The sequence below is a fragment of the Rhinatrema bivittatum genome, chromosome 5 (genome assembly GCF_901001135.1).
Source record: "Rhinatrema bivittatum chromosome 5, aRhiBiv1.1, whole genome shotgun sequence".
Lineage (NCBI taxonomy): Eukaryota > Metazoa > Chordata > Amphibia > Gymnophiona > Rhinatrematidae > Rhinatrema > Rhinatrema bivittatum.
In genome coordinates, this window is record NC_042619.1 from 19538048 (window position 1) to 19556309 (window position 18262).

The window sequence follows — 18262 nt, forward strand, 5'->3', positions numbered from 1 at the left end:
ATCTATCATTCACCTTCATCATAATTTTAATGCAAACTTTTTTTTCTTTTTTCAATTATTTAAAAATGTCCTCCATTCTTGATAAATAAATGACTCTTTCAAATAGCATTAGTAAGAAAAGCCCTACACGGGCCGGTGTTTCGCTGGGTAAGCTTCCTCAGGGGCATATAGAAACACTTCAGTTGTAGAGCCACATTTCATTTCAGACGGGACCAGACGTCTCAACCATCTAAGATCTTTAGAAAGATAAAGAAGAAAGATCTCAACCATCTAAGATCTTTAGAAAGATAAACTGCGAACATACAGAATGGTTAAATGCTTCACTACGTATATATACACCCCAATGAAATCTTCGATCTGCGAATTAAGGACTACTAGTGATTCCATCCATTAGATCTGCCCATCTTTCTGAAGTAAGAGAACGCACAATCTCCATAGCAGGTGCAAAATTATGGAACACTTTACACTTTGAACTCAGAATACAGAAAGACATAAAAACGTTTAAGAAAAGTTTAAAAACACTATTGTTCATACAGGCCTATGATTTAACTAAATACCCAACCTTCAATCATATAATTGACAGTTTTAGTGTGTCCATAACAGTTATGTTAGGTTATTTTATGTTTATATTATATGGATATTAATTTGTGCTGTTTCTTGTTATTTTAAAGTTAATATTAGATTTCATACTACTTTGATTTTTTAAATTGTTATCGTATTTTAAGGTTGTTTGAATGTTTGCAATGTATCTTATTATAGTTTATTTTAATATGTTTAAATATTAAAAGTGGCTTAACTAGACAAACTTTTGATGTATATTATACGACTGCTATGTACACCATCTTGATTGCCTGTCAGACAGACAGTATATAAATTAGATAAATAAATAAATAGTATGGGAGGCTTACTATATCATTATTGTCATTCAGTTTATGCAAGACTTTCTGAGGGCCAAATTCACACCTAACACATGTTACAATAGGCCTAATGCCATATGGGTTTACTGGGTGGCACCACAGCAGTGCATGCGTTTCTGTACAACCAAAGCACCAGTTTTACATAGTGGTTAGTAGAGCAGGAGCACCTTGGGATGACTCTGCCCAATTTTGGTATTTAGTATCAGGGGGTGTGTCAATTTTAAAAGTTTAGATCGCCGGAGGGAGCACAGTTTTTTTCGGTGGGGAAGGGGGCCTGCGGCAGAGCGCGAGACTGACAGTTTCTACTGTGTTTTGGTTTCTGGGAAAAACAACATTCTGTGTTTAAAAAAAAGAGAGAATGAAGAGGGGGGGTAGAACAGTAATTGTTCACACAGAGCAACAAAAATGCTAGCAATGGTCCTGAGCGGCCAAGTGCTCAAAAACAGACGACAAAACATTTGCCCAGAAGGAGAGAATTTCTTATAGTGCCAGAGAAACATTTAAATATCAAAGTATTACAACTTTTACAGTAAGCTTCCATGTGGATGATGTAGAAAAAGGGCCAGCAAACGAGTTGTAGGTGACGCTTTTTTATTGGACTAACTTAATACCTGACTGCCTTTCGAGAGCTGTACTCTATTCATTGGAGCATTAACCTGCTCTTTTGCTTTTGGTGTGAGGAAAGGAGTGCAGCTCTCGAAAGCCAGTCAGAAATATATTAAGTTAGTCCAATTCGGGGGTACTGCACTGCTTTATTCATGCAGAACACGGAAGAGAAACGCTGCACATTTCTTTCATTTTTTCCACAGAATATGGAAAGATTTTCTGTTGTCGCAGGTAAACATCTTTTTCCTGTTAGCTATAAACTCAAGTAGGATCTCAAGGAAGAGGAGAAAATTCAACCTTTGGAAAGCGAGGATCAGGATCCAAGTTCTCAATTTGTTACAACTGGGGTAAAAATAAAGTCCCCATCAGATAGCAATTCAAAAGAGCCCAACTACTATAAAATATCCAGATTGGTCCCAGCCTTTCACTGCAATCCAAAAATCAGACCATTCTACAAGAAAGAGATAACAAGTATTTACCAATGGGGCCAGTGGAAGTCCTGTCCATTTCCATGTGGATTCAACTCCAAGGAGAGAGGAAGTCTCATTTAGTGCCCAGTACTGGCCAGACTTAGAATACATGCAAATCACGTTCGGGAAGCTGTTGCAATCTGTATCCCGGCTGAGGATTGTTGTTGCAATGGATGGCCTAGCAAAGACTGAGGTTAAAAGTGGGGGCTCAGCCATGGTGGTCACACGCACAAGCCCAGGAAAGGAGGGAAGACAGTCGCAATTACTGTGGCACTCCCAGGTGGGTCTAAAGGAAGGTGTCCATCCAGGCCTGAGCTACACTGGCATGTCATCTACAGAGAAGGGAAAGATGGGAGAGCCTGCTGGGAGAGAAAATGAGGACGGGACAAACACATTTGGGGAAAAGGCCCAGGTAACTGCAAATAAAGGATCATGGCACTCTGTCTCCAGTAGAGACCAGTTGCAGATGAATTAGACACCCAAAGGAGCAAGAGACTGTTGGGTTAAAATGTCATCAAAATAAATGTACAAAATAAAAAATAATGCTCATCTCAATGTACTTACCTGAAATGGCAAGGCAGTCATCCAAAACGGGAGCCCAGGTCACACTCAGAAAATCCCAACTTGAACTGGGCTTTTGAATATTGCAGGTGGCCTTTTTCATAGGAATGGAGAAGTTTCGCACATCTGACAGTACCATTTGCCCTTCAGAGGACAGTCTTGCTACTGAGGGCCCAGCCTTGGCCTGCAGTTCACTCCTGACTCCCATGCACCACCGTTCTCCAGAGAGCGCTGGAGGAGCCGCACTGTTCTTCATCACACTTTGTGCCTCTCGAGTATCTGCCAGGTAGAGCTGTCCCTTCACACTGCAGACAAGAACCGTGCGGCTGTCCAGGAAGTCGAGGCTGCTGACAGCATCGCTACTATTCTCTCCTGAGGACAGGGGAGAAGAACAGGGAATGTGAATAACATCATCAGACCTAAACAGAACTCAAAATAAACCCAAAGGCCCCACTCAGAAGGGAGCTGGTGGAACTCAGTAACAAAGGTTCCACTTTATACCATGGGGACCTAGCAGCATATCTGAAAAAATGGTTTTAGAGGGTAATTTTCAAACTCATGGCTGCTAGGGTAAAAATGCACAGGGTGTTCCATAGGGTGTACACGTCTAGCTGGAGTGAAGAGAGGGTCCTGTGGTTGTGTTTTGGGTGGGATAAAAAAAATTATGCGTGCAGAGGCTAATTATATACCAGCGCACAATCAGGCCGATGCAATAACGGTGCGCAGAAAACAGGCGCTCATGATTGAGCACCCACTCTCCTAATGCACACTGATCGACCTCCTTGGGGCACCCGATTTAATATTTAAATCAACTGCCACGGTAAAAAAAAAAAAAAAAAAAAAAAGAGGCACTAGGGGAAATTATGCACCCCTAGCACCTCCTCGGTAGCAGGTGCCCAGGAGAGGTGGCTGTCAGTGGGTTAGGAAAACAGATATTCAATTTTATGCTCATTAATCGAGCGTCCCTTTTCCTAACCTGACCGTCGACAACTTTTTTTTTTTATTTTTTTCAAACGTTCTCCTTTTTGTTCCTCCGACTTAATATTGCCACGATATTAAGTCGGAGGAAGTACAGAAAAGCAGTATTTTCTGCTTCTCTGTATACTTTTTGTACTGCTCAAGAATTAAGGCCTGCTCTGGGGCAGGCGTTAATTTTGGAGAGTAAAAATGTGCGCATATTTTTTTGTTTGTTTTTGCATCAGGGAGAATAGCTAATAGCCTTATCAACATGAATTTACCTGTGATGAGCGCTATTAGCTTCATGGGGAGTTGGATGCGCGTTTTGGACGCGCTGATCCTCTCACGGCATGTCCCACCACGGGTTAACCAGTGCGCTCGGCTGAGTGCACCGTAGTGAGTCGGCCTGTTTGGGCCGAAGTCCGCATGAAGAAAGTCCACACAGACTTTAGCCTGAATTTCCAAAAGCAGAATTGTGTGTATGAATCTGCTTTGAAAGTTAGCGGGTGTGAGGGGAGCCTAGCAGCTGTTATGAAGCATGTGCACATTTAGGAGCACGCTTTCAAAAATCAAACATTTGCATGTAAACGGTTTCCCTCGTCCTAACCCCCCCCCCCCCCCCCCCCCGAGAATGCCCCCTTCTAGTGCAAGTAAAAGTATGCAGAGAATATATTTTAGGCACACAACCCTCTGGGCCATTTTTAAAAGCCTTATGTTCATAACACCACATTTTAGGCACACAAATCCTTTTGAAAATTCCGCCTCTGGATTGCATTTTCAAATCGATACACATTTTCCAAAGAAATTTCACCCACAGAAAAAGCAGGGGCAAAAGTCTGTGGGTACTTTGTACCCAGAGCCATTTTCAAACAGAAAGTGTGCGGGTACCTTCCTTCAAGAATTAGGTACAAACTCCATGAATATAAACTGCCTGTGGACTTTGTTCCTAGGTGAACAGTTTCAAACTTATTCCCTTAAAAACCATGCCACTGAGTGGAGGAGGGGGCACGCAGCCCAATGTCAAAGTGCCAGGGCCACGTGGATCATCCTGGTTTGATTCCCAAGCCAGGCTCCTGCTCCTTATTTCAGTCGGGAGTCAGGGTTCAGCAGAGTTACTTACCTGTAACAGGTGTTAGTCCTCACACATGGGTGACATCATCGGATGGAACCCGGCACGTTTCTAGAAACTTTGACTGGCACACTGAGCGTGCCCAGCATGCCATTATCCACGTGTCCAGTCTTGTAACATAGGATTACAAAAAAAATAAAACAACAAATATAGGAGAAACCTAATTCTGAAGGTGGGGGGGGCGGGTTTTGTGAAAACTAATATCCTGCTGTCCTAGGAGAACACCTGTTACAGGTAAGTAAGTCTGCTTTCTCCTAGGACAAGCAGGATGGTAGTCCTTATACATGGGTGAATACATAGCTACAGGCTGCTCCCGAACTTCACTAAACCAAAAGGCACCTAACCAGGTACCAACGGGCACAACAACTTTGGTGCTGTGGGAACAGGATGAGACAGCCTTAACCCGAAAAAGGGCCCTAGGCAGGGGTTCTACAGCTGAAAAAGATACTGAAGGACAGACTGGCCAAAACTGCTGTCGTGTCAGCCATCCCTGTCCAAGCAGTAATGGGCGGCGAACGTGTGAAGAGAACTCCACTTCACAGCCTTGCAGATCTCGGCTACGGGGACTGCTTGTAAGTGAGCCATTGAAGCTGCCATGGCTCTGACAGAGTGAGCCTTGACATGGCCTCCAAGCTGAAGGCTCGCCTGTGCATAGCAGAAGGAAATACAATCCACCAGCCAGTTTGACAATGTTTGCTTCATAATCGCAACTCCCAATCTATTTTTGTCAAAAGAGATGGAGAGCTGTGTGGAGTGCCTGTGGTCTGCTGTCTACTTGAGGTAGAAAGCTAAGACCCTCTTGCAATCCAAACTGTGCATAGCCCATTCGCCCTGAAGTGAATGGGGCCTGGGAAAGAAAGGTGGGCAGAACGATTGACTGGTTAAGATGAAAATCAGTCACCACCTTAGGCAGGAACTTAGGGTGAGTACGCAGGACCACCCTATCATGAAATAACTTTATGTAGGGCGGATACGTCACCAACACCTGGAGCTGACACTGCGCACCGAAGTGACCGCAACCAAGAAGATAACTTTCCAGGTCAGGTACTTCAGATCACAGGAGTGCAGTGCCTCGAAAGGATCTTGCATGAACTGAGCCAACATCACGTTGAGGTCCCAGGACACAACAGGAGGCCACAGGGGAAGCTTCAGCTGAAGCAAGCCCCACACAAACCATCCCACTATGGACTGCATGGAGATGGGCAAACAGTTAACACCCTAGTGGTAGGCCCCAATGGTAGTCAGGTGTACTCTGAGTGTGCTGGTCTTCAGACCAGCGTTCAAAAGGTGCAGCAAGTAGTCAAGCAACGTCTGAGTGGGGCAAGAGAATGGATCCAAGCTGTGGCTCTAACACCAGACAAAAAACCTCTTCCACTTCAGGCTATAAGACTTCCTGGTGGAGAGGTCAAGGGGCTTCAGAACTAGCCTTTCAACATCCAGGCTGTCAGACAATGCCCTGAGGTTGGGATGGCATAGCCTGCCCTGATCCTGCGTGATCAGGTCATAGGATGTCCCCAGACCGATCGATTCTCAGAGATCCCGTAGGAGCGGGAACCAGACCTGCCTCAGCCAACGAGGGGCAAAGAGAATCATGGACCCCCTGTCCTGCCAGAGCTTCAGGAGAATCTTCATCACCAGAGGAAGCGGAGGATATACATACAGAAGGCCCTCGCCCCAATGGTGGGCAAAAGCGTCCGAGACCAGCTTTCCGTCCCCCCTGTACAGGAAGCAGAAGTGCTCACCTTGTTGTGGCATAGGGAAGCGAAGAGGTCCATGTCTGGGATTCCCCAAAGGAAGAGGATGTGATCCGCCAGTGCTTGATCCAGGGACCACTCGGGGGGTCGGAACGCTTGACTCAGTCAGTCCGCCACTACATTCTCCGTCCAGCCAGGTACATAGCTCAGAGCAGCATGCCCTGAGACTGAGACCACGACCAAATCTGAACAGCCTCCTGACACAGGAGGAACAATTCTATACCTTCCTGCTTGTTGATGTACCACATTGCCACTTGGATGTCATTCTGGATCAGGACAACCTTGTTGGACAAGCAATCCTGGAAATGCTCAAAGTGCGGAAAAGATCACTTGAAGCTCCAGGAAGTTGATTTGGCACTGAGCTTCCCGAGTAGACCACAGACATTGTGTGCGGAGGCCGTCCTCATGCGTGCCCCAAACTAGGGTGGAAGTATCTGTAGTAAGCACAACCTGGGTGGGGGGGGGACGACTGAAAAGGAACCCCCCTGCTCTAAATTGGGTAGATTCTCCCACCAGGCCAGAGAGGTCTGAAGAGGTGGCGAGACGTGGATATGAACACTGAGGTCCTGGGTAGCCTGCTGCCACTGTGACTGCAGGGTCCACTGAGCCCTCCGCATATGCAAGCGAGCCCAGGGAGAAACATGGACAGATGCGGCCATGTGACCCAGATGGTGAAGCAGAAGGCAGGCCGAGACCTGTCGGCATCAGCAGACTAGCCTCGCAAGAGACACTAGATAAGATAAGAGGCTTGGAGCCACGCCATTCTATGGGTACCAATCCAAGCCACTGCCACCCTAGCCCCCGTATCAAATACATCATAGGTGGACCACACCTTGTGTTTACCACACTCCCAAGCTTTGCTGGGCAACTACTAAAAAAGCTTCCTCTTGTTGCTGGGGGAGGCGCTCAGATAACTCCTGAACCTGCTTCCAGAGGTTCCGAGTGCACTGGATCATGAAAAACTGGTAGGAAGCAATATGGGCGATCAACATAGCGCCCTGGTACACCTTCCAGCTAAGGCATCCAACGCCCTATGTTCCCGACCCAGAGGCACAGAAGCATGGGTGCGGGAACACTTGGTCTTCTTGAGGGCCAACTCCACTACTACTGATTGATATGGAAGCTGACGACTCTCAAAACCAAAGGTCTGCTGTACTAAGTATACCATAACCGCCTTCCGATTTACCGGAGGAACTGAGATAGGGTGACTCCAAATCAGAAGGAGTAACTTCTTAAAGATATCATGGATGGGAACAGCCACCACCTCCTATCGAGCATCAACAAACTGGAGAACCTCCAGCATCTTGTGACGGGCATCTTCTTCCATCAGATGTTGGAAAGGAATGGCTTCCATCATGGCCCGAACAAAGCCCGCAAAGGTCAGATCCTCTGGCGGGGACCAGCACCTCTCATCTGGAGGGAACAGGTCCAAGGGAAGATCCTGCATCATCAGAGGAAAACTCAGAGGTATCATCCCCCCACGGATCATATGGAACATCCTCCTCACTAAAGTCCTGTAGGAACCCCCAGGGAGGGCCCCCACGCAAGCCTCTCAGTTTTGGCACCAAAGGCATTGATGGAACCAAGGGCACTGGCACAGAGGTCCCCGATGGACCGGGGACCAGACTGGGCAATACCAGACACAGGGTACCAAGGACCCCAATGATGCGGCGGGCTGCAACAAATCCTCCTCCTCAGAGGAATCCACAATGGGAATCACAACAGAGGAAGGAGGCACTGGGGTATCGAGAGACCCCCGGACACAGACAGCTTCTGTGTAGGCAAGACGGCCAGAAGGATGTCGAGATACTTCAGCAGCAGTGCCAACATTGCATGTGCCTGCTCCAACACCGGAGGAGCCAGTGGCTCTATGCCCTGAAGGGCTCAGAGCACCGCCAGTTGCACCCTGCGATCTAGCTCCTCCTGAAAATCTGCCAAAGACAAGATGGATGGAGGAGGAGGTGGAGGCATCACCAGAACTCTCTTGGCACCCCGAGGGAGATCGGTGCCCGGCATTGGAAATTGGTGTGGGAATGTCTAGGACTCCCAAGTTCAATGGAGGTGATGCCTCCTCTCTGCGGGGTTGCTTTGGGAGCATCACAGTTGCCGGTGTCAATGGCGACAGTACCAAGATTTCCTTCGGTGCTCGGCCCAGTCTTTCCCTGGCATCGAAGATGGAGATGATCACGACATCCTGGAGTGCGACGATACAGACGATGGCCTATCCCTGGCACCTCTCTCGCAAGAGGGCCCCAGTGGAGGAGTGCATAAAGAGGATTCTGTGTCCATGGGCTCCGAGCGGCCTTTGGGAGTCGACGAACCCGATGCCGGAGTCGACAAGTCACACGTTTTGAGCCCAAAAAGCTTCTCCATCTTATCCAGGTGGGCGTGACAGTCCTTGGGGGTCATTTGATCGCAGAAACGACACCCCTGGACATCATGCGATGCCCCTCGGCAGAGGATACAGACCTCTTGCTGATCCATGATGAACATGGTCCATGGGCACTGGGAAAACCTGACAACACCATAAAAAAGAGCTGGCGAGCGGTCAATGACTAGCAGCCACTGAAGAGTGACACTGCCAGGAATCGACCGCAAAGAACGAAAAAACACTTATCATGCTGCCCTACTGAGGTACCAACCGGGAAGAGGAGGGAGCTGGTGCAGAAAAACAAAATTGGTAACTGACTGGGAATAACTGCAAAAACTCTGAAGAAAGCAGTACTCCACAACTGTGAGGCGAAAGCTCTGCAGAAAAGAAGAGACTGAAGAGGGACCCTGCATGGACGTGTAGATAGTGGCATGCTGGGCATGCTCAGTTTTTCGTTCTGGGCTCCATCCGATGATGTCACCCATGTGTGAGGACCACCATCCTGCTTGTCCTAGCAGAATAGAGAGATTGTGTACATAGACCCTGGGAGTGGGGTGGGAATGAGAGCAACCCCCTACTGACCAGACTAAAGGTGCACGTCTGCCAGGTTCCAGAAGTAAAAAACATTTTGAGAGCAATTTTCAAACGGATTTCCACAAGTAAAACCAAAATAAATCCATTTTCTCAGCATATATTAGCTGTCTGAAAATTGCCCATCCTGTCTGTGGGTAAAGTTAACGCATAGTTGCACAATTTACAGACATTCCTGGGGCAGGGTTAAAGTCTGGGGAGAAAACTTTGTGCATGGTTTTGGATTTTCAAAACTATGCAGGTAATTTTGGTCAGAAAAACAGGTGCAAATCTCTGCAGGCACTTTTTTTCCATGGGCAATTTTCAATGTAAAATTATGTTTGTATTTTTCCTTTGAAAAGTGGTGCAAAGATTGCAGATTAAAAGTATCCATATGCTTTGCAGCTATGCAGGGAGGATTAAAGTTGCTCACTTCATCACTGGAATCTGGTTAAAAAAACAGATGTCACAGCTTCTTTAAGAAAAGAAACAGTCTGACAGTTTAATTTTTGTATATGCAGAATGCTTTTCACAGCTAAAAATCCCAATTCAGTCAAATTGGGGAGGGGGGGGGGGAAGCAAAGGAGGAGAAGTCACAGATTAAGAGTGGTTTCAGGTCTATCATACTATTTAACCAATGACATCCTTTAGTTCCTCACAGACACGAGGGCCTCGATATTTATTCTGAGATCCTAACTAGCAGTATAAAGATAGCAGGCCATAACATCCTGCAAACCTTCTTACTTGCCCTTCCTTCCAAGCAGGCATTCCAGCAAGATCAAGGAGCTATTACAAATGCAACAAAAGTAAACAAAAGCAAGAGAAAAAAGAAACCGATCTGGCTCTCAAAGGAGGTGGCTGAAACAAGAAAGGCGAAAAGAACAGCATTCAAGTACAAAGGATCCCAAACAGAGGAACATAGGGAAGAATATCTGGTGAAGCTTAAGGAGACAAGGAAAGAAATCAGGAAAGCAAAAGGTCAAGTGGAAGAAAGGATCGCCAAAGAAGTAAAGCGAGGGGACAAAACATTTTCAGATATATCAGAGAAAGGAGGCAGACCTGAGATGGTATAGTGAAACTGAAAGGTGACAAAGAGCAACGTGTGGAGAAAGACGAAGAAATGGCAGACATATTAAACAAATACTTCAGTTCAGTGTTCACTAAAGACGACCCTGGAGAAGGACTGTGGCTGGTTGACAAGACCATGGATGGGAGTGGGGTAGATGCAACCAAATCAACAGAAGAAAATGTATGGGAGGATCTGGGAAAACAAAGTGGACAAGCCCATGAGGATGGGCGAGATACATCCCAGGGTAGTAAAGGAACTCAAAGTTGTGCTTGTTCAAAAGATCCCTGGAAAGGGGAATGTTGCCGCAGGAGTGGAGAAGAGTGGTTATGGTCCTGCTTTACAAGAGCGGTAGCAGAGAGGATGCTGGAAACTACAGGCCGGTCAGCCTCACCTCAGTGGTGGGAAAATTAGTGGAGATTCTGCTGAAGGAAAGGTTGTTCAACCCGAGACAGCATGGATTCACCACGGGAAGGTCCTGTCAGACAAATCTGATTGACCTTTTTGATTGGGTGACTAGAGAATTGGATCAGGGAAGAATGCTTGATGTGATTTACTTGGATTTTAGTAAAGCTTTTCATACGGTCCCACTTATTTATTTATTTTATTTATTTAACATTTTTATATACCGGCATTCGTAGGACACATCATGTCGGTTCACAATTAACTGAGAAAGGAAAGGAAATTACATTGAACAGGGGGGTTTAACTGGGAGATATTGGATAATAATTGGATAAAAAGAACAAGGTAAATGGCGAAGTACGAGAGAAAGAGAAAGCAAGCATGGATAACTTAAATTGGAAAGATATGGATTTAAAATTACATATGTGAACTTATTTACAAAGTTGGGGGGAGGGGTGGGGGGAGAGAGAAGGGGGAGAATATATGCGAAAGAGGAGGTAAGGATAAGGGAGGGATTTAAAAAGGTAAGGAAAGCGGGGAAGGGGAAGGCTGTAGAGGCTAATGGCGGGGAGAGGGGGGGGGAGTGGAGGGGGGGGAGTGAGGGGGAGTATGGGGTGTACTGGAAGGGTTACCAGGGTGGGAAAGGTGGGAAGGGCTGAATATAGAATGCAGAATCCTGCATGCGTGGGAGGCCTAGGGTTGAGAGGAGTTGGGGTAGGCCTGTTTAAACAGCCATGTTTTTATTCCTTTTTTGAAGTGGCGAATAAAATGAGAAGCTTGGGAGTGGGTGCCAAGGTAGTAGGGTGGATTGCAAACTGGTTGACTGACAGGAGACAGTAAATGGAACCTATTCTGAAGAAAGAATGGTGTCAAGTGGAGTGCCACAGGGATTGGTTTTGGGACCAGTTCGGTTCAGAAGGGATAGAAGGTAAAAGTTTATTTATTTGTGGATGACACTAAGATGTGCAACAGAGTGGACATGCCTGAAAGAGTACAGAGATTGAAAAATGATTTAAGAAAGCTTGAAGAGTGGTCGAAGATTTGGCAGCTGGGATTCAATGCCAAGAAGTGCAGTCATGCATCTGCGGTGTGGCAACCCAAAAGAGCTGTATGTGATGAGCAGTGAAAGACTAATGTGCACAGACTGGGTGAGGGACCTTAGAGTAGTAGTGTGTAGTGATCTGAAGGCAGAGAAGCAATGTGACAAGGCAATAGCTAAAGCCAGAAGGATGCTGGGCTGCATAGAGAAAGGGATAATGAGTAAGAAAAAGAAAGCGATAATGCCCTTGTACAAGTCCTCGGTGAGGCCTGGATTATTGTGTTCAATTCTGATGACTATATCTCAAAAGTGATGGAGAAAGGATGGAAGCGGTCTAGACAAAATCAGCCAAAATGGTGTGTAGTCTATATCAGACGACGTATGAGGAGAGCCTGAAGAATCTATATTTGTTTACCCTGGAGGAGAGGAGGTGCAGAGGAGATATGATACAGACCTTCCGATATTTGAAAGGTATTAATGATGCACAAACTTCAAACCTTTTCTATTGGAAAGGCAACAGTAGAACTAGGGGTCATGAAACGAAAATCCAGGGGGGATGACTCAGAACCAACATCAGGAAATATTTCTTCAAGGAAAGTGTAGTGGATGTCTGGAATGCCCTCCCAGAAGAGGTGGTAAGGAAGAAAACAGTAAATGATTTCAAAAGGGCATTGGATAGACATCCCGGATCCTTAAATACTGGATGTGGGAAATGAAAAAAGGGATGTATGGGGGTAACTTGTATGGAGTGGCAGTTGCTACCTTTAACAGAAGGCATGGGGGTAGCTGCACAGAGTGGCAGCTACGACCCTTAAGAGAAGCCATGGGGGTAACTTGCACAGATCGGCAGTGTGAATGTGCTTTTATCTGCTTACACAGTGTAGTTTTCACCACGGGTTATCTAGTCAGATAACTCCATATTTACCCAGCTATATCCCACTGAAAATGTCCTCTTAGTGCCTATATATTTTAACTTTTTGGAATATCAGGTGTGCATCTTTTATTATAACCACAATCCTGTTGTTTTATTTTTTAATCTGCATCCTGAGTCCACTCTTTAGCTGTTTCTGCTGTATTTCAGGTCTGCATGGGGTCTGGATGAGGGTCAGAGGAGCAACACCCCAATTTACTTAAACTCATGATGGTAGGGGTAGCTGAATAGAAGCTTTTAAAATCTTCAATAACTCTGGAAATGAAGTAAATCTCCACACAAAACATTAAGACAATGATTTTTTGAATCACTATCTCTGCTAGTTATTTGTTTTTTCTAATCTTGATACTTCTATCACAATGGGGCCCATGTACTAAAGGCTTTCCCCCAGTTTGTATATGGGAAAAATGTTGTAGACTGAAGCAGTTTCAGAGTGGCCAATCAACCATTCAATAACTCATGTTTCCTGCAGAGCCTTTTCTGTTTGAATCAATGAAAAGAAATGAAGGATAAATTGTATGCAATACATGTATTTTCACACACAATGGAAGAGTTCTAGATTTGAAATAATCTAGAATAATTTTATGGACATCAGATTATTACAAAATGCTTCTCCAGCTAGTGGGAAATGTGCATGTGCACGAGTATAGGGAGGAGGTGAGGAAATGAACAAAAACCAAGTACTGTAGATAGAGAAGAATGAGAAATAGGAGTCAAGAGCTAAAACGATGGTCTCCAAGGTCAATATTCAAAGGGGTTTGTCCTGCTCAGTTTGAGACTTTGCCTGACAAACCCCAAGTTTGCAACTTCCGAGCCCACCAAATGGATGGTCTAAGTCATTACCCAACTAAACCTTACCCAGACAAAAGGAGGTGGCATCAAAGGTGTTTTGGGGGCGAGGCTTAGGTTTAGCCAGATAATGCGGATGTTGAGCATTACCCAGCTAATTTAACCCAGGTAAGTCTGGTAGTTGCGAACTCATTCCTAAACTTAGCCTGATAAGAAAACAGATAGGTAAGTCAGCCGGATAAAACTTATGCGGCTAATTTACATGTCAAAAACGCTGCTTAACCAGGTAAGCTATCTCTGGCTAAAGTAGACCTGTTCTGCTTAACCAGATAAGTCCAAATATTATTCCATAGTGCTGTGATTGCAAATATACTGAGAAATGTCCCTTTAAGGCAGTGCAAAATTACAAAAGCGTTCTCTCTAAACCAGTATGCCAACTGATAGGAATACCTCCTCATCACAGAAGTCAGTTTTTTGGATTTCTAAAGCAGTCAAAGAAAGCCAAGCACGGAGAGAGAGCCAGCTCGCCACAGTTACTAACATTTCTGTCAAAGAGGGTACATGATGGTGATGATGAAAGCAGCTGATGGCCCCCTTGAATATGGAGTACACATACCTAACGTATACACGCTCTTCTGGGACTCAATCTCTGTAATGTGTATGTTGTTGATCACTGAGCCATGAAGGACCCGCGATGACTCTGATGAGGTGGTTGCAATTCTGGTCCAAAGATTCTCTCTTTTACCTTCAGTGCAGATATTGCTTACAGGTTTAATAACATCTGTTTGAAAAGAAAAAAGTTGTCAAGCTATAAATTATACAGAAAGCCTACATGAAAGCTTCCAAGAGGACTTTGGTGCCTTTATTCAAAGGGGCTTTCAGGCACTTTGAGGACAATATTCAAAGCCATTTATATGGGTCAATGGCCCTCTCTCAATACGGACAGAAATGTGCGCACAAAACGTGTACTTTTAGCTGTATTTAGGTAATGTTTTCTCAGGGGATTGAATTTTCAAGTCTACATGCGTTATTTTCCTTAAAAACAACTTCCTGCACTAAACGTTGGGGTGATAGTCCCACCAAATTCAAAAGGGAAAGTATGCACATACTTTCTCTTTGAAATTTGATACAAAGTCCATGGGTAAAACGTACCCACGGGCTTTGCCCCAAGGCAGACAGTCTGCAAATTGCCCTCTTTGTACCTATATCAAAATCTCCTTATTGAACATGCCCCCAGAAGAGTTATTTATCTAAAAGCATTAATTGTCCGCTTATAATGAAAATTATCAATCACAGACAAACATTAAAACTATTTCCAGTAAAACCAAATTTCAATTAAACGCTTCTTTAAACAATAATGCTTTAAGTTGTTTCCTAAAAAGTTTCAAATTGGACAACATACCCAAGTCTGAGAGCAAATCATTCCATAGTTTGGGACCAATTCCTTGTTGTCTGCAATCGGACTTCCTTTATAGAAGGGATCACTAAATGCTGTTGACTAACAGACCATAAAGGTCGAGAGGGTTGGTAAGGCTTAAACATTTTAGATTCACAGCTTTATTTATGGTAACTTTCATTAAAGAAACTATTTATATAGAGACATTCCCTGGTGAAACAAATGCATTCTGCTCACGTACTTAGAGCAGACTAGAATGGCGTCAGACCATTTTGACAGACATGTTTTGTTAGAGAACTGAACAGTTACTGATCTTGTGTTTATAACTGTAATGGAACTCGTTAATATACAAGCATTTTTATTTATGTACACATTGAGGCATGGCTAGCCTTCCTTTATATCTGAACTTCTAGTTTATTGGGAACCTGCTCCAATCTGGCTCACTACATGGGACATCGGAATATGAGGTGCCAAAGGCCTTCATTCACAGCCACCAGAGATTAACACAGTAACATAGTAAATTGCGGCAGATAAAGACCAAAATGGCCTATCCAGTCTGCCCAGTATAGTGTCATCCAATTTAAGTATTTTCACAAACAAAATCTCCTAAGCAACCCAACACCAACTCTCTCCTCCCCCGAAGTCTTCCACCCGTCCCATCAACCCCTCTCCCACCATTGTCCTGAACAAGTTCAAAATCTTCTAAAAACTGACAGCCTCCACCTCTTCAGCTAGTAAGCCATTTCAGGCCCAGTCATCTTCAGTTCTCACAAAACCAATACCCAAGTCAAATCCCCAATGTAATTTACTCATCTTTAAGGTTGTAACTGCCACTCTATGCATATTACGCTAATACTTGCTGCTTAGGGTTGTAACTTCTGGTCCATGCAGGTTACCCCAATGCATTTCTGGAAGCCCAAAGTAGTCATACCACTGCTGTTTTGATCTGAACTGTCGCTCTATGCAGGCTACCCCACTGCTTCATTACCATCCTCTGTCTCCAGGGATTCTCTGTGTTTATCCCAATGGTTTTTGAAGCCTGTTACCATTTTTTTCTCCACTACTTCCTCTAGAAGGGCATTCCAAGTCTCCACTAGTCGCTCTGTGAAAAAAAACCTTCCTATCATTGTTTTCAAGTCTATACCCTTGGAGCTTCACTTCATGACCCCTACTTTTACAATTCCCTTTCCACTGAAAAAGGTATTGCTTCTTGTGCCTTAATACCTTTCAGGTCTTTAAAAATCTGTATCATATCCCTCATCTCAATTCTCTTCTAGAGTATATATATGGAGGTCCATCAGTCTGATCTCAAAGGGTTTTTGGTTGTCTTTCTCTGGACTATGTCTAGCCTCTCTTTGTTCTATCTGAGATACAGCCTCCATAAATGGAAAAAGTCATCTAGGTGAGGTCTCTCCAATGACCTGTAAAGAGGCATTATCACCTCCTGTTATCTATTAGTTAAATTTCTCACCCTCAGCATCCCTCTGGCTCCCACCTTCTCACACTGTTTTGCTACCTTGAGATCACTGGACACTGTCACCCAAAGGTCTCTGTCCTGGTTGGTACACGTCAGTTCTTCACCATCTACTGCATACCATCCCTGCAAATGTCTGCACCCCAAGTGCATGATTGGCAACTAAGATTCAATGCCAAATAGTGCACAATCATTTGATCACGCCTTAAGCTTTGTTAGATCATTTCTCATTCGGTTTACTTTCTCAAGGTGTCTGGCCTATTGCAGATCTTCATGTCATTCACTAAAAGGCAAACGTTTCCTTCTAACTCCACTGCAACATTGCTCACGAACATACTGAACAGAACTGGTCCTTGAGGGACTCCTTAGAGAAAATTAATTTACTATTCTGTTGTCTAACACTCAACCAGATTCTAATCCAATACATCTCCTTAGGACCCAGCTCCAGCGTGCTCAGTTGATTAATGAGTCTCCTCTGTAGGATCAAAAACTTTGTTTAAAGCCAAGTAAACCACATCCAGCACATGTCCTTGATCTAATTCTCCAATCACCAAATCAAATAAATCAATCAGATTTGTTTGACACAATCTGTCTGTGGAAAAACTGTGCTGCCTCAGATCCTGCAATTCACTGCATTGCAGATAGTTCACTATTCTTTCCTTCAGTAGTATGTCCATCAATTTTCTCGCCACTGAAGTAAGGTCAGCTGGCCTGTAGTTTCCAACTTCCTCCTCCTCCATTTTTATGGCAAGGGACCACACATCCTTCCTTCTCCAGTCCTGCAGAACCATGCCCGTCTTCAAAGATCTGTTGAATAGGTCCTTCAGTGGATGCATCAGAACCTCTCTACGCCCTCCTAGTATCTTAGGCGCCTTCCCATTTAGCCCCAAGGCTTAGCCCACTTTCAGTTCTGCTAGTTGCACACAATTTCTTCCTTAAATGGTGTCATATCTATCCCTTGGCAACCATCAGTGGTCCTGCTCCAATCCCTTCTTCAGTGAAAACTGAACAGAAGCATTAGCTTTACATTTCTGCTTTTTCCTCATCTCTCTGCATACCTTGCTCCTTGTCTCCCTCTGCATTCCTTCTTTCACTCGCATGCTTGAAAACGAATACCTCTCCCTCCTAACCTACACATCACGGTCCTAGTCTTCAGAATAAGAGGCACTGAACAGGGCTTCCTTGGAGTCCGGTACAAGTACTGCCCTTGAAGCAATCGGTACGCATCACTGCAGCAGGACGGCTGCTACTCTCTTGTGAGAGCTGGGATCTTTGCTTCCACAGTGCGCCCGGCCCTACCTGGTCAACAACCAGATACAAGACTTGAATCCAGTTTCTCAAATGGTAACAGTGATGGCTGGTCAACACACAAATATACCTAAAATACTATGAAAAGTCAGAAAATAGATCTGTCAAATCAGCATTATAAACTCACTAAATTCCATAATAAAAATGATGAGACAATTCTCTTTTTTAATATTGTCATCTGTGTGAACAAGATCCGATTGTAGACGTTTCCCAGCCTCTTTTCTCATTTTTGCTGCTGTTAAAGCACAATAGGTCATCCCTGAATTTACAGTATTACAGAACGCAGGGCATATAACAGGGGCATGTGAGAAAATGTTTGATCACACACACAGTCATGGTTTCTTGCTTATGTTTCAGTACAAGAGTGTAATTAGAGTACTGGTCCTAAAAGCTTTTATACAGCTGGATCCTGATGTGTTCAAGAGAAAATGTTTTGCAGCTATGTTGTATATCTCCTTTATATCATCATGATGCTATTTTGGGGACACTGAATAGCACCAGTTAAGTGTTTCAGCTAGTGTA

General features: G+C 44.6%; 1 protein-coding gene across 1 annotated transcript in view; it reads right to left on the reverse strand.

The window, feature by feature from the left end:
* The window catches only part of WDR73 (WD repeat domain 73), a 94690-nt gene that overhangs the window by 8817 nt on the left and 67611 nt on the right, over positions 1-18262 (reverse strand). Inside the window, exons 6-7 of the mRNA XM_029602101.1 lie at positions 14179-14343; positions 2558-2926 (exon numbers count right to left, since the gene is read on the reverse strand). Coding sequence (XP_029457961.1) covers positions 2558-2926; positions 14179-14343 — 534 coding nt within the window. The remainder of the gene's footprint in view (positions 1-2557; positions 2927-14178; positions 14344-18262) is intronic.